The sequence below is a fragment of the Cricetulus griseus genome, chromosome 6, assembly GCF_003668045.3.
Source record: "Cricetulus griseus strain 17A/GY chromosome 6, alternate assembly CriGri-PICRH-1.0, whole genome shotgun sequence".
NCBI classification, from domain to species: Eukaryota; Metazoa; Chordata; class Mammalia; order Rodentia; family Cricetidae; genus Cricetulus; species Cricetulus griseus.
This window is the reverse complement of record NC_048599.1, coordinates 50355544-50372477: the sequence shown is the minus strand read 5'-3', so window position 1 is coordinate 50372477 and position 16934 is coordinate 50355544. Positions and strand designations below refer to the sequence as shown.

The following is a 16934-nucleotide window of genomic DNA, read 5'->3' as shown; positions in this document are numbered from 1 at the left end:
AGCGTACGACCTCCTCTTCTCTCTGCAGTCAAGGCTATCAGGACAACCCTCCCCAAGTGGACTGCCTACCAGCTTCTGCCAAGCAGTAGTGAATAGTAGCTCCCCACCTGGGAGTAGCTACTGAGCAAGGGCCAGAATGCAGGGGATTGGGGAAGAAAGGGAACAATTGTGGGAGCCAATGAGAAGAGCACTATGCTTTCTCGATGGTTTTGTGTATTTTGACACTTTCACAGTGACAAGTGAAAACACATGCACAGTCCTCTCAATTCAGAGCAGAAGCTCAACACTTCCCTACAGAATGAACCCAAAGCAAGGAGGGAATGAGGCTAATTTTCTATAGATGAGAATATAACCACTTTAGCTCTGGAGATGGTTTAACAACAGGAAGAAATCTCCCTGTTGAAGACTGCCCTGCTGCCTATTTACCTGTGAAAGTTGACAGGTGATCAACAACTACCTGTAACCCCAGGTCAAGGCCTCCAAGGCACCTGCACTAACATGTTCATGCCCACACACAGACACATAAGCAAACAGAAAAATACATCTTCAAAAAATATTCCTCATATGCAAAGCTTCATGAAGACAGATAGCTGAGGGGAAGAGAGAGTCTGTGTATGCATGTTAGCAAATGCCTGTTATTCTGCGATTTCCCTTTTCCCCCCATTCTACTAGGATCACTTTATAAAACAGAATGAATAGTTTAGAAAGACAACTCTAAGACCATGCTAATTTTAATATTTGACAGAGTTAAATATAGTGAGTCAGTATGTAGTTCAGCATCCATGTTAAGTTTTTAACGTAAGAACAGAACAATCACAGCAACAGCAACAACCCACCTGGGAAGAGCCTGAAGCCATGGCTGTGATCAGCTGGCTCTTGAAGCTCTGGGGGAGAAGTAGCAGCTGGGCCACCTGAGGAGAACTATTGTAGCAGAATGACTCAGCACAGTCACGCTGACCAAGACAGTGATCAGTCAGGAAGACCATTGTCCTTAGCATCCAATTTCTCTTCTAAGATGATGAAAACGCTTGTTTGTCAGCTCCTCCCTCCTCTGCTGGTTGGAGTTTGGACTTCGGTCTTTCCAGGACTAAGCAATTTTGTTTGGAGTCAGCTTTGGAGGGTTCTGCCCATCTCCATGGAGCCATCAGAGATGCTTGGCCCAAGGGTGAACCTGGGAATTCCTTGTCCAATGAACAAGATTCCTCCAATGATTCAGAAGTCCCACAGCCAGAAATGTTAGCAAAGCTGAGAAAGCCTTCCCTCAACCCCTAGTGCAATGAAGCTTCCTTCTCCTTGACCAGAATAGGACACTGGCTCCACCGCCGGGTAGAGGACCAAAGTGAAGAATCACGAGCGAAGTTCAAAGTGGCTTTCCCAAGAGAAGGGTCAGGCATCGCTGTTGGTGCAGAGTTTATGAGGACTGAACAAGCTAAGAAGTCTTCATGGCAATAAGCACAAAGAAAATAGGGGTTCGTTCAAATGCATCTGCTCTTTCTGCCTGTATCGTGAGTGGATTCTTCTGAGAATGCGGCCATAGGAAGGATCTGTCCGATTTGGGCCTAAATCATACACTGTTCTTTATGGCTGATAATGCTTTGCAGCGGATGTGAAAGCTGTTTTTGGGAATAAACTGTACAGCAAGCATTTTGAAAAATCTATGCACTAGTTCTGTGACGCATTTCTAGTCTTTCATTTTTCTGGCGCTGGGGGATGTCTTCCAAACTTGTCCCCACTGATCTATATGGAACGTATGCAGTTTAGACACATGTTGAATGACTTCATTATATCTTTATGTTTTAATTTGACCCTAAGAAGCACAAGTGAGTCTCAAGTATTCTTTTTTTCAGGTATATAAACTATTTATTAACAGTGAAGGCCCAGGGACTCATTTCTTCTTGGATACACCCACAGTACGACCACGGGGGGCCAGTGGTCTTGCTGTGCTGACCTCGGGACACGAAGGCCCCAAAAGTGGCGCAGCTCCCTGTGGGCTCTGATCTTCTTCAGCCGCTCCAGGTCCTCACGCAGCTTGTTGTCCAGACCATTGGCCAGAACCTGGCTGTACTTTCCGTCCTTCATGTCCTTCTGTCTGTTCAAGAACCAGTCTGGGATCTTGTACTGTCGTGGGTTCTGCGTGATGGTGATCACCCGCTCCACCTCATCCTCTGTGAGCTCTCCAGCCCTCTTGGTGAGGTCGTTGTCTGCTTTCCTCAACACCACGAGGGCGTATCTCCGCCCCACACCCTTGATGGCAGTGATGGCAAAGGCTATTTTTCGCCGCCCATCGATGTTGGTGTTGAGTACCCGCAGAATGTGTTGGAACTTCTCGGGGATCACTAGAGACATGGCGACGGCACAATCAGCAGCGTGGAAGAGGCCTCCTGAGGAAGAGGGTCTCAAGTATTCTAAGAGCCTCAGGACTGAGATAAAATACAAGAACTTCAAAGAATGTAAATAGAATTTAGGGGTAGTTTGGTTAGAAGGTAAATAATTAGATAATTGAACTTTCTAGTTTGCAGACATTTGTAATAAAGGTAATCTTGTCTTAATTTTTGGTAATAAATATACAGAACTAATTAAAATGGAGGGAAAGATGACCAAAGTGTTTTAGATTCCTCTTGTTCAATTGTAAATAAACCCCGTGTGTTCATATCCTTTCCAGGGTGAATGAAAGCAAACTCCAGGCATGAGAACCCCACTACTTTCTCCACATTTCCTTTTCTGTATTTAGCCTTAAAAGATATTTACTGCCACCTGGCTTACATCTAGATTCATTTCTCACATGGTAGACTGACTCTTCTCACTTGGCCCTATGAAGTACTATCGTGCTTACTTCAAACATGGCTTCCCTGATTTTGAATGGTTGGTTCTAAGGGATTACTAAAAACCCAAGGAGAACACATGAATGGTGACAGGGCATGGCCAGGCTCCCCCTTGTAAAACAGAACTCTGGCTTAGGCCTTTTTTGCACATACAAGGTTCCTCTCTCTGACAGTATAGCCATCATGCTTTCAAATTCGTTAAGAGGAAATGTGTCCCAAGATGTGATTATGGATGTTTCTAGGTTAGTTGCAGTGACTTGTCAACTCAGAGCAATGACTGAACAATGTAAGACCCAACGTGGATCATATCCCAGCACCCAATGCTTGGTATGAAGCCTCTTGGATTCATCCATTCACCCAATTGTTCAGTTCTTACAACACAGAACTAAGCAATGGTGGCCTAGGCTCGTTGTATACTCTGAGTGCCTGCCTCAGTGAGTTTGTCAACTCTAGCCTGCACTCTAAAGACAAATCCTGAGTACATTGCCAAAGCTATGTCCTACCTCTCACCCAACAAAGAATTATAAGCCCTTCTTCAGGACCGAGGTCCTCAAAGCCTTGGCCTCCTGGAGTCCTGGTGTTGTGTAATATTTTTATTGTGTTCTGACAAATAAAGCTTGCTTGGAGTCAGAGGGCAGAGCTAGCCACTAGCTAACTGTAGAGATCTGGAGGACTGTAGAGAGAGGATACTGGAAGTAAGAAGATCCTCTCTCCAGAGGATCTCAGCTTTTTGGACAGCCATTCCCTGTTCTCTGGTCCTTTAGATTCTCACCCCAATATTTGACTCCTGATTTTTTATTGATAAGGATTAATTAGATTAATGCTTAACCTGGTGTCCAACTGGGGCACAAATTCACAAGATAACCTCTTGCTCCTGGCTATGCAGCCACAGGCAACCACAGGAGCTGCACCTGTCCGAGCCTTCCCACCACTGGCTGGCTTTTCCTTTCTTTCTCCAAACCCTCTGGGATAGTCTGAGATTTTCCTGTTGCAGTCTCTACATAGCCATCTCCACAAGCCCCAAACTCCACAAGCTGCTGGTCTCCAAATGCCACCAGAGTTAGCCCCTCACCACCGACCAGCCTTAGAAAAACTTACTAAAACAGACAATAGAGATATTCAGGCAAAGACAGAGGAATTTAAAGGAGGACCAAGCTTACCATTATATTATAAAATTAGAGAGGAATAGCCCAAGGTTATCAAACAACAACAACAACAACAACAACAACCTTAATTCATCCAGTCACCCTACAAGAACAATTGCTAAATGACAGGTATCCCCAGGGCTATGTGAGAGCTGACTGGATTCCTGTGGCAATGACAGATTTGAGGAGATTTAAGGAAGTGAAAGTCTCATATGGTATGCATTTACCTTTTGTGAGGCAGATGTTAAATTCATGGTCACCTAGTAACAGAATGGTCCCACAAGACTGGACAGATAGTCTTGGAACCTGGTCTTCAATTACAGTGGAGGACCTGGTAGAAAGATGAGGCTAAGACCATTCATTGAACAATGAAGTAGGGCTAGAGGTATGGAAATTTCCCAAGACCGACTTCTTAGAGAGGGTGATCATGCTAATGCACAAAGACAGTCTATATATGATGACTACAACTTGTCCCTATGTTGTGTAACAACTTTGAATGCTTGGGATAGAACTGGAGAAGTCAGAAAGAGAACTGAGTCATTTACTTAAGTTATACAAGGCCCAAAAGAAGGCTTCACTAATTTTTTTTTTACAAAGATTGACTTCAGCTATAAATAGAATAATACCAACTCAGAAGCTAGACAAACAATAATTGAATCTTTGGCTTTTGAAAATGCTAATTCATAATGAAACAGGGTAATTAGGCCTTTAAAGGCAAGATCAACACCCATAGAGAAATGGATCTGAGATATAGTCAATATTGAATCTCATAACCATGATAATGCTTGGATAGGAGAGGTGACTTCCAGAGGCTTGAAGAAAAACCCCAGATGTTTTAATTGTGGTAAACAAGATCACCTAAAAAGGGATTGTAGGCAGGATATTCCTAGAAACAATGTGTTTTCTAGGAATAATCCAAAGAGAAGGCCCCTGCCTTCTGGAGTATGCAAAAGGTATGGCAAAGGTTGACATTGGACCAATGAATGCATATCAATGAGTGACAGACAAGGTAACCCTTTGCTATCAGAAAGAAACTTGGGAGGGCTCTCACAGGCTCCCATATCAAATATGGTTCAATCATTCCCTGTCACCATGGGGAAAACCCCTCCACAGAACAATTAAAAGACCTAATAATGCCTATTGTAAAAAACCATACCACTCTGGATGATAGAACAGCTTTAGAAGATAAAACAAAAATTTCAGGAGAAACAACAAGAGAGACCTCTTGAATAGAAGAGATGATAGTTCATCAAGCAGTGTCACCATTCAATGTAAACTAATTTATAAGACTAACAAATGTTTTGCATTTGATCAGATATAACTTGCCAAAAAGGAAATTCCCCAAAGTTAGGGTTGGGGTAGGATTTAGGTTTTGCCTTTACAGGGGAATGAAGGCATCCAACTAAGGAATCCAAAGACCACTGGACAAATGAGACATCTAAAGAAAAAGGGCAAATCATCCAGAAAAAAATGTCCCAAAAACAGAGTAAATGGCCTATTGGTATATCACATTTCTGGCAGGATAAAATTTCATCTATCTTCCTAAATGTTTGTTGCTGCTGTTCTCTACAGACATATAATGCAAATGGTCTTTTTATATAAGTTCCAGTTTAATTAAAAATTAAAGCTGACTTTGGAATTGGAACGTGACTCTCTCCTTCTCATGTCAGGAGAACCACATGATATGTGACAGAAGAAAAACCAAAATTAAGGAATTATTTTATTGTCACTAATCTCATAATTCTTTGTTTTTATTTGACTCTGTAAAACTTTTTTAAGGTATAAATATATTTTAAACTTTTTGTATGATATTAATAGTCATATAGCTTCCTGTACATGATTTTGGGTTTTAGTCTCTAATAGGTTACTAGGAATTAAGTTTTTTTAATTCTAGATGTTCATAACAAATTATGGTCCTTTAACCTGTTTGAGATCTGCTGCATATGACATTTAAAATGTTTAAATTTTCTGCAGTGAACCATGACCATGCCTAGCAGTGACCTTCAGAAGTCTCCAAAAGGAGAATGAGGCACCACAATGACAATTCCACCAGGACTATGGTAATGCCATTAAACTGAAAAACACCACCCAAAGACCAGCTTTGGACTGCAAACTCCTCAGGACAATTTCCAGGTGACTAGCTGAGATGGTCCAGGCTCACAGACTACTGTAGCCAGGACTTGAGAAAAGCCCCCTACTTTCCCATTACACAGAGACACAACAACAAATGATAGAGCTAGCTCTCCTAGGACTTGACAATTATTTCAATATTTTTTCAAGATGTTGTCACCCCCAGACAACAGGAAGTAATTTTAAGAACATGATGCCTACATTCCCAAGAGGTAGGGTGGGTGGTTTTTGCTCATTCCTTGGGTTGTGGATATTTGTCATTATTTGGGGGTGGTGGTGGTGGTTATAACTTATTACTAGTAATGGTCAGGAAAAAAGCTGAATGAAGATTAGATTAAGAATCTAGTCCTGAAAAGAAAAGGGGAGATAAAGATATGATAGGATAAAAGGGTAGATTATTTAATCTACTTTTAAACCAAAAAAAGAACAACTACAAGTCTTAAATATTTTATATTAGTATGGATTTTTGTGTATTGAGGTTAGTTTTGTTATACATATGTTTCCACTCTTGTTTAAGATGTTTTTGTATATTGATACAAATTCAAGGTTCTATTTATTAGAAGCTACTGTACCTACATGTCTACTCCTGCTTAAGATATTGTACTTATATAGTTTATTTAACAATGTAGTGTAAATTTCTAGTCCTTGAAAGTTGTTATTGCAAACTATTAAGGATAATAAAGAAATGTAGGTTAGTAGTTAGCCACCTATTACAGTCAAACTTACAATCATGCTAGGTATGTTTTCAAGGTCAAACAGAGTTATATTTTAGATAGTCAGGTAGTCTTCAAACACTGCAGGGACCATGAACAGAACATGGCATTTAGGATGTGTTAATAACATAAGGTTCTGGGTTTTGTTTTGTTTTTTTTTTTTTCTTTTCTTTTTGTTTTGACAATGAGACATGTCTACTTTTGGAAGCACCAATCTACTTCAGAGAAGATGATGGGCATCAAAGAAACTCCATATGGAGTTGACTATCTTTGTGACAAAAGTTAGCCACTGGGCAAGAAACTGCCCTTGCCTCAACTGCTGACATTATGCTGTCCAAATTGGAAAGCAGGACACAAAAGGAAGTGACTGCCAAACTTTGCCATGACAAGGCTAGACATTCCTTCAAAAATCCTGCTTCACAGATAAGGCTATCAGATATTCTAGGCCTGTATGCTAAAGATGAATGCTCCAATGTTACAGAGGAATCTTGGGTGTCCAGGCAGCCAGCTATTTCTGTCATTTCTTAGTTTTGGAAGTTGTTTACTCTGCACTTCCTGTTTACTCGGGTAATATTATATCCTTTTCAGGTCTCTGATAAAGTTGAAGACTAGATAGTTATAGTTTTTCCTGTTACCAAATTCATAAAATAAACTCATAAAAGAGGTGAAAAGTATATAAGGTTGAGAGTCATAAAATATAGTTTTGGGTTGGTAATGCAAGTTAGGCTAGAAAGTGAATTAGATACAACACTTCAGACTCACCAAGATAAAATAGATATGGGGTATTTTCTCTGAGTTTGTCAAATGCAAATGGACTAGTCAATCTAATGTAATTCTTGCCTGTATATATTTGTATAGATACTGTGCCTATTGTATATAGTTTTGCTTTGTTAGTTAAAACCTTCCCTTTTTATTTAGACAAAAGGGGGGAAATGTGTGATATTTTTATTGTATTTTGACAAATAAAGCTTCCTTGGAGTCAGAGGGTGAAGTTAGCCTCTAGCTAATCATAGGGGTTTGAAGGATTGTAGAGAGAGATGTAGTAAGGTAGGGCAGAGAGACGATCTCAGTTTTCTGGATAGAGGAATGGAAGATGTAAGAAGCAACTGGCAGCTGTTCCCTGTTCTCTGGTCTTTCAGGTTCTCATCCTAATATTTGACTCCTAATGTTTTTATTGATAAGGGTTAATTAGATTAATGCTTCATCCTGGGCTTCCTTTCTTCCCAGCATCTCAGTGGCTCTTCAGACATGATGTCATGATCATCCTAGCCCCTGGGGGGATGGTCCTTGTGGTCCCTTGACAAATTCATTCAGATATTGCTCACTTTGGAGCTAGAAACCTTCCCAGAGGTCTAGGTAAAGATCCCAATCTTTTCTCAATGAAGATTTGTAGGGAGACACCCTAGCCCGCCCAATAGCCCTGGGACAGCTGCCAGGTGGACCCGGGACTCGCCCATAAGGGTGTGGTTAAGGAAAGCCGGGATGATGTAAGGGAAGCTTCTTAAGGGTGGCACGTGGAGACCCTAGCCCCTTCTTTCTGGCCGCGCTAGCTGGGTTCCTGTGACCTCGCTCTGGCCTGCGTTTTGCCCTGGTGCTTTCTTGAATAAAGAAATCTTACCATCACGGACTAATTCATCCTTGAGCGCACGCTGCACACAATAATCTTCAAAGGTTAGCTGCTCTTTCCATACCACTCTGAGGAAGAAAATTCTGGGCAGCTAGGGCCTCTTGCCCTGTGCCCAGCCTCTTCCTGGCCCTGTCCAAATCAAAGCAAAGTCCTTTCTCCTTCCAGCCTTATTGAAATGCATTCTCACCTATCCTTTTTATCTTTACCTACCCACTCAAACTCAAGAACTACATTGTTGAATTAGAGTATGCTTACATTTAAAAATGTCTCTCCCCACACCACCACCCAGAGATAACCAAGGTGTTACCTGCTTGGCTGGGGGAGATTTTCCCCTTCTCATGCCTAGGACTTTGTGCAAGACTGATCTACACCCTGCCTATATGGACTCCCTTTCTTGTGAAAGTTGCTTTACTCGTTTGCCATTATTTTATGTGGACAATATTATGCAGTATTGGTAATCTCTCTAATGATGTCACTAAATGAATAATCATAGCATTTATAATGAACTACTGCTGAGCACTACATCAGTCAATCAAAAGGGCATCAAGCACTCTGATGAGCCCTTCCTCTACATTCTAGATTATTATCTTTGTAGAGAGCCCTTTGCAGTTCTTGACACATCATAACAAACTGCCTTCCATGGGAGAGTATACATGTGTGTATTGTCAGGAACTATGAACAATGATGACATTTTTATGATACCATAGGCTCAATCAGGAACTGACATGAAAACACTCAATACAAGGCCAAAACATGACTGATATCTTTACCCCCACACACTTTTTTCTTTGAGACAGGAAAGTCTCAACATGTAAGTTTGGCTAGCCTAGAACTTTTTATGTAGGTCAGGCTGGCTTTGAACTCATAGGGATCTGCTTGCATCATTCTCCTGAGTTCTGGTATTAAAGGCATGTGCCACCACGTGCAGCTAATTGGTAATTTAGTTAGATGACTAAGGTGCACATTGATTAATTTTCCACTGACCAGTGATGTCACAAAGGTGGTCTGCCAGCAAAGCATTCTGGCACCTTTCCCTTGGTTTCTGTACCTTTGAAAGGTGGGAGTGTTGTGAGAGTGCATGTGTGTGGGGGTATGTATGTGTGCACAGTGTGTGTGTGTGTGTGTGTGTGTTTGTGTGTGTGTGTGTGTGTGTATGTGTGTGTGTGTGTGTGTGTAGAGTGTGTATATTTTGTGCTTGCATATGTATGTATGTAGGTGCAGAAACCTGAGGTTACCTGCAACCTTGTTCCAGAAGCACCATCTATTTTCTTTTTGAGACTCCAGCCTGAAATTCTCCAAGTAGGCTTGAGTGACTGGCCAATGAGCTCCAGGGATCCACCTGTCTCTGCCTCCCTAGCACTGGGCTTTCAAGCACATAACACCACATCCGTCTTTTTTTTTTTTTTTAAGTGTGTATGAGAGAGAGATGTATCCATGTCTGCATGTGTATGGGTACGTGCATCTGTGTGCATATGAAAGGCCAAAGTTGACATCAAACATCCCACCTCCATTGTTCTCCAATCAGTCACTGAGCCTGGGCCTCAGCAGTTCCAGCTAGTGCAGCTGGCCAACTTTCCTCAGAGATCATCATTTCTGCCTCCTGATTCTGGGATTCCAGGTGGCTTCAGCATAGGTACTGGGCATCCAAGATCCTGTCCCCATACTTATGTGGCAAATACTATGTACCGAACATCCCTCCATGCCTGTCCCCCACATGGATTCTGTGCATGAAAACTCAGGACCTTGTGTTGTGATACATGTAGTTTGTGGGCTGAGCTGTCTCTCCAGCCCACAAGTTACCTTTTATAGAACATTTGCTAGCTCATCCCACTAACCATTAATGCCAGCCGGGTATGCTGTGCTTTAGGGAGGCAGCTTAATTTCATTTCCAAGTAGTTTTCTCCTTTCTTGGAGAGGACTTGGCAAGGGCTTGGTCCTGTCATGGTCAATTAACCATTTGTCTCTTTTGCCAATGGGAGTTGGCCTGTTGAGCTAGACTTGGGCACCAGATGTCACCTGCTTGGCTGCCCTCTTGGTGACATCACCTGTACCTGGAGTACCCAATAGGCAGTGAGATAGGAATGAATATGACCAGCCAGGACTGTGTTTTTGAACACAGATCGATGCTGTGGAAGGAGCGGATCGCCATCAAGTCTTCTCAAGGTCCGCAGGCATGACCCCAAAGGACTCTAAACCATTTGTACCTTCCAACTGCCACCACGTCACATGCCAGGCTTCTCAGTGCTGAGCAGGTTAGCCAAGCCAGGGCCAGAATTTCAGTGATCCAAGTGCGATGAAGCAGGAGAGAACTGGGCATACAAAATGAGCCTCCAGCCTGAGGCAGAGCTGGATTATTTTGTACACACAATAAGCACATATTTGAGGCACCTTTGTGCTTCTCCACACACCCTTTCAGCAGGTGAAGGAGAGGACAGCTCTCTAGAAGATGGTTCTGGGGAGAGAAAGTTATGAAAGTGACTTCTCCCCTAGCTCAGGGGAAAATGCTGTACCCGCTGTGGTTTGCATTAGCCTTCCAAAGTTGTCTGGTCACATTGTAACTCTCCTAGACTTTGGGGGCTTCCTACAGGGCTCTCTAGCTCTGCTTCCCACTGTCATGATCAACCCTGATATGCTGTGAGCTCAGGGGCTCCTGTGACAGATGCTCACCATGGACCAGACTTAGGGCCAGTCGGATAGATTTGGCCTATACTCTAGGTGCTCTCAAATAACCAGTCAGTGACCACAGTACCATGAGAATCCCGATAGCTGAGCACAGAAATCCCGGGGAAGGTGGTGGTCTAAACAAGCTTCCGGGATGACACAGATCCTGAACTGAATTTGAGGGCCAGAAAGAGAAGTGAAATTAGACACAGAACTGTGTGTTTGAAATGTCATCTTCAGTGCTCGTTGACTTGTGAGCTGGTCCAGGTAACCAATAGGAGGGAGGGTGTGATTAATCCAAACAGTTCTGAAAGATCTGCCTGGAAGCTATGTTGGAGAGAGAGAGAGAGAGAGAGAGAGAGAGAGAGAGAGAGAGAGAGAGAGAGGCAGGCCAAGGGCAGTCCTCAAAGAAGTAGTGAGTCCTTGGGCTCTGGCAGGAACTGTGAGATGAGACAGTGGAGCAGCTTGTAGAGGAGCTGCTCCATAGCTTGCATTTGGTGACAGTGGGGAAAGGAGGGTTTTTAAATGCTTCCTTGTCTTTGACAGTGGGCATGTGTTTGGGAAACAGACAAGTTCAGTATTGACCACACTGAACTCTGAACATCTAGGGGACATCGAAGCATAATTGAGAGGCCCAGAGTCCCGGACAAGGAGCCTTTAATTAAGAATGAGTGTCTCAGTCCAATAGCCAGAGTTAGAATAACAGTGGGAGTGGGCCAGCACAGGGTGGCGGAGTGTCTGTCTGTCGGTCTCCACTTGAATGTGATAAAGACCAGATCATCTGCTGGAGCAGGAAGGAAGTGTGGGCTCAGTAGCCCTGGAACCTGTTGTTCTACAGAGGGAAAGACCTAGGAAAAACGGGAAAGCCGAAGAAATGAGTCAATTTGTCAAATAACCAATCACCATTCCCCCAAAGCCACTCAGCTAGAAAAGAATTTACTGGAAACCAATTTGTTAAAGGCTCAGTTTCCCTGGTGAGGACTCCTGGAATTTACCCAAAAGTTGTCTTGGTTAATTACTTTAACAACGATCATCGTGTTTGTCCTCTGGTTCCCACAACTCTCCAGATTCCCCCTGGGTGGTTTTCTACCTGATGTTACTTTCATTTCGATTGTGGGTGTTAAGTATATTTTCACTAGACACACTGCTGTGGATCTTCCATCTCTGGGCAATGTCAATTTTAGGAGAGTTTCCTTATTTAGAGGTCGAAGAATGTCCTGAATGCATGATGTTATTAATCTGTCTGTCTGTCTGTCTGTCTGTCTGTCTGTCTGTCTGTCTACCTCTCTCTCTCTCTCTCTCTCTCTCTCTCTCTCTCTCTGTGTGTGTGTGTGTGTGTGTGTGTGTGTGTGTGTGTGTGTGTGTGTGTGTGTGTCTTTGTGTGTGTGTGTGTGTGTGTGTGTGTGTGTGGTGTGCACACATGTGCCGGAGGATAGGTTTTTCTCAACTGCATTTACTGTCAACTGTAATTTGAAAGACGTGGCTCTAAATTGGACTACAGCTCCCACTTTGGGATTTTTGTCATTGGGGAAACTGTCATGGATATATGAAAATTAACATTACAGAAAAAAACGTTGAGTTGGCTGGCTGCCAAACCACTCTGGAAGCAGAGTAGGTACAAATGGATGCTGAGATTGCCCTCGCAGGCTAAAGACCATCTTTTCTGCAAAGCAAAGGTTAAAATTGGAAAAGCCTCATGGATTGCCAAAACCTTTATACGTGACAATTGAGGAGAAGTCTGCTCTCGAAATGGGAACCACATGCCTACAAACCTGATTTAAAAAAAAAAAAAAAACAGGGCAGAGAAACCCCAAAACAAAACATCTCCAGTAGATAAATCCTAAGGCCTAACCAGAGAAAGGAAAGAATACTAAGCAGACTTAGAAACTTGCTAGGAACCATGTTATTGTGAATTTGTAAATAGTCACTAGAGGAGAGTTATTTGGGATTTGGTAGCCTGTGGGATTTGGCTTCAGAAAAGTGATTTTTAGCATAGTGGGTTGCTTTTGTTTTTTTTAGACACCGTTACTTCCAAAGGGCTCTTGGGAAATTTCCTTTCAGGGAATCACACCTTCCTAGGAGAAGGGCTGATTGCACACTGGGTAGGCTGAAGAGGCAGGTTTGATCTGGAGTCTAGAATTTGCAGGATAGCCGGGAAAGCTGATTATGCAGAGGTCTGTGGAGGCTGGAACAGTGCTACAGGCTGTTTCAAGAAGACCTTCTGCTGAAGAGGGTGAGGTCATCTGAGGACAGAGGAGAAAGTCAGAGGAAGTGCCACCAGGACCTGGAAAGGTGCTGAGGCCACCGGGGGAGTGCCCAGCAGACCCTTGGAGAGGGATTTTCTCCAGCACTGCTTCTAGATTCTGGGGTGCGCTGGCTGGAAGGGGTCCAGGGTGCATGCGTAGGTGAAGGGGGCTACCATGAGACTGAGACTCCAAGGCCAGGGAGCAAAGCACTAGCCATGGGAAGTGTTGGGAGGCAGAATATCCGGGAGCAGGCCAAGGAAGAGGAGTGCCATGGGAAACTGAGGCCGTACCAGGGGCTCCTCACAGGCCAAAAGCTGGCCTGCAGAGACAAGCAAGGAGACCAGGGAGAGAGTCCCAAAGGGCTCAAGACATGAGAAGCAGCACAATGCTTGGATACACTGGCTTGGGGTTCAGCAGCGAGAGGAGCCTGAGCTTAGGGCCTGGAGACCTTAGAGGAATGCTATTAGCTATGTCCACCACCCCAGCAGTAGTAAGGCAGAGTTCTGAAGAGTGTTTGGTTCCTCTATAGCTCAAATACAGGCCTGCAGGCACACACAGACATAGCCTCAGACACAGACACACAATCACACAGACACACACTCACTACCACCACAACGGCCATGTCATCATCACCACCACCATCACCCTGCACCCTGGCCGTGCAGCCATAACGGCCCCATCACACATTCCTCCCACACCGGAAACAGGCTCACCTAGTATTCCCATCCCAAGTACTATCCTCCCTCATCCCTGCTATCCTCCCTCATCCCTGCCAGGCTAGCAATTAACACAGTCACACCCCAGGAACCTGCTCTGTTCCCGGGCAGACATGGTTATTCATCCAGAACAGAGAGCGAATTAACCTGTTTCTATTTTCCTGCTGCCCTCTGTCTCCCTCCCATTCCTAGGAGGCAGTCCTCCTCCTTTCCACACCCCCTTCTGTCCAGAGGCTGCAGGAGGCCTCTCTGCAGGGACTCTAGCTGGGGATCTCCAGGCTGGCAGCACCTGCTCAGCTGCAGCCTGGGGCACAGTGATCCTGGGGTTGCGGCTCAGAAAGCCCCTATTAAAATGCTAATGCAGCATCTGGAAAGGTGAAGTGTGAAGGCAGCACCGTAACTCAGAGCTTCTTCCTGTCTGAGCAGCCAGCCGGGGACTCAGCACCCTGTGGGCACCACAGCGCGCGCGCCTGCGGAGGGCCATCTGAAAACCAGGTACCAACCAAGTGCTATGCTTCGTGTGTGAGTTCCATGCCTTCCAGGCTTAAATTTTTGGGTTTCTCAGGACAGCAGGCCTTAAGAGTCTGGCATGCCCCCACTCCCACCATGCTAACACAATATTTTTCAGGGCCCAGGGCCCCACTTTTCTCAGGACATCTCAGCACCTTCACAGCTGTCCATCCATGTAAGATACGGTGCCCTTCAGTCTCTCACTTCAGAGACGTGGGGACCACACCAGTCCTGTTCACCACTCATATCTCACATAAATGATTTCAAAGCTCCACAGTTCGCTTCTGGAAAGATGAGGCAGGTGTGCAGATGATCCTCGACCCAGCATGGTGAGACGGAATGCTTTATCGGCTCTGCAATGGTGTGAACATCTCTATCCATCGGTCCTTCTGCTTTTCACGTTCAGGCCGTGATTCAGCCAGTTCAGTGGGAACGGCCAGTGCTTTATCAGAAAGTAGCTTTACGTTGGATGCTGTATCAGTGTTCTGAGCACTGTGTATTCAGTGTTCTGGGCCGTGCTTCCCTATGATACACAAAACTGTAGCCTTGATCTATGGTACTTTGAGTTTCTGATGGGCAGCTATATTTTTTCTGCTCTCATGAAGTAGTGATAAAAACCCTGGAACAAACCAAGAAAGACCCCACAAAGTGAGTCTAGAAAAGTTGACTGAGTAGGTACTTGCCACCAACTCGGTGATGTTGGCCAAACACAATCAGGACGGTGACTTCAGTGCTTTCCTAGCAGTTATGTGGGACCTGTTGGGCCTTTAGGGTGGTAAATGAATAAATGTGGGGAGCTCAGACTTCCAGCTTCTGATGGGAAGGAGGTACTCTAAGTATGTGGAGAGAGAAGTAGAAGAAGTCTTGATTTCAGCCCACACTTCATTGCACCTTCCTTTACAATAGACCTAAATACTGCACAAATATTTAACTGGAATAGAGAACTCTTAGCACCAACCATCAACAGTATCCCACTGACCTGTGAGATTCCACCAGATATTAATGAAATGTGTTAGACCAGTTTTACCCACTGTTATCCAGACCATCCCAAACCAGCAGAAGACCCATTCTTGACACATACCATGGTCCATATACACATCATGTCTTAGGGCAGTAGTGGCACACGCCTTTAATCACAGCATTGGAGAGGCAGAGGCAGGTGGATCCCTGTGAGCTCCATACCAACATGGTCTACAGAGCTATTTCCAAGACAGCCAGGACTACACAGAGAAACCCTGTCTCAAAAAACAAAACAAAACCAAACAAAAATACATATCATGTCTTGGTTTTAAAAACAAGTCTTGGCAATGTAAAAGAATTGAAATCACACAAGGCATCTACTCTGACTACCATCAAATCCAAGTGGAAATCAGTCACTGAAATGCCCCAGGATATTCTCCAATACTTTGAGACTAAACAACACACCCAAAGTAACAGGCAGCCCAAAGAGGAAACCTTGAAGGAAATAAGAAACAAATTAAATACAACATATCAAAATGTGTGGGATACATTAACACAAGATGAAGGGAGACACTCACACTGCTAATGCTTATACCAGAAAACAAACTAGTCAAAATAAATAAATAAAGTGCTCAAGAAACCAGAAAAAAAAGCAGAGTAAATCCAACACACCAAGAAGGGGGAAGAATATTATTAAAAAATTTAGGAGAGATGGCTCAGAGGGTATGAGCACTTGATGCTCTGACGGAAGACCTGGTCCAGTTCCAAGCATCCACATGGTGACCTGCAATCATCTGTATCTCTAGTTCCAGGGGATCTGACAGTCTCTTCTCATCTCCACTGGCATCAGGCATGCACAGTATGCACACTCAGGTATACACATACACTAAATAAAAAGTAAACTTAAAAAATAAATTTAAGCTCAAAATAAATCTGAACACACACACACACACACACACACACACACACACACACACACACACCAATAAAACTCTAATAAGATGGACCAAGTTAAAAGAGAGAAGCATAAATTACCACTATCAGGAAGGAGGCAGGCTCACTGGAGAGCTTGTAGACATCAGAAGATTAATCTGAAAATACTATGGACAATGCCACACTGATCAGGCAAGAGGCAAGTTCTTGAAGAGCACTAATTACCCCAAGCTACATGATATGAAATAGGCTCTTTGGGTGGTCTTCTTAATTAATTAGTTAAGTAATTAATTTTATGAGTATGAGTGTTTTGCCTCATATGTGTCTGTGTGCCACATTCATACCTGGTGTTAGGAGGCCAGAAGAGGGCATTAGATCTCCTGAGACTAGAGTAAGCTGCCATGTAGATGCTGGGAATTGAACCTGGGTCCTCTGGAAGAGTGCCTAGCACTCTTAACCATTAGCCATATC

The 16934-nt window shown here is 43.9% G+C and overlaps 1 protein-coding gene across 1 annotated transcript in view; it reads right to left on the bottom strand.

Moving 5' to 3' along the window:
* Positions 1–16934, bottom strand: part of LOC103160491 (40S ribosomal protein S18-like) — a 183651-nt gene that overhangs the window by 5706 nt on the left and 161011 nt on the right. Inside the window, 3 exon segments of the mRNA XM_035446112.1 lie at positions 837–1924; positions 1926–1952; positions 1954–2420. Coding sequence (XP_035302003.1) covers positions 1886–1924; positions 1926–1952; positions 1954–2346 — 459 coding nt within the window. The 5' untranslated portion in view covers positions 2347–2420 and the 3' untranslated portion in view covers positions 837–1885.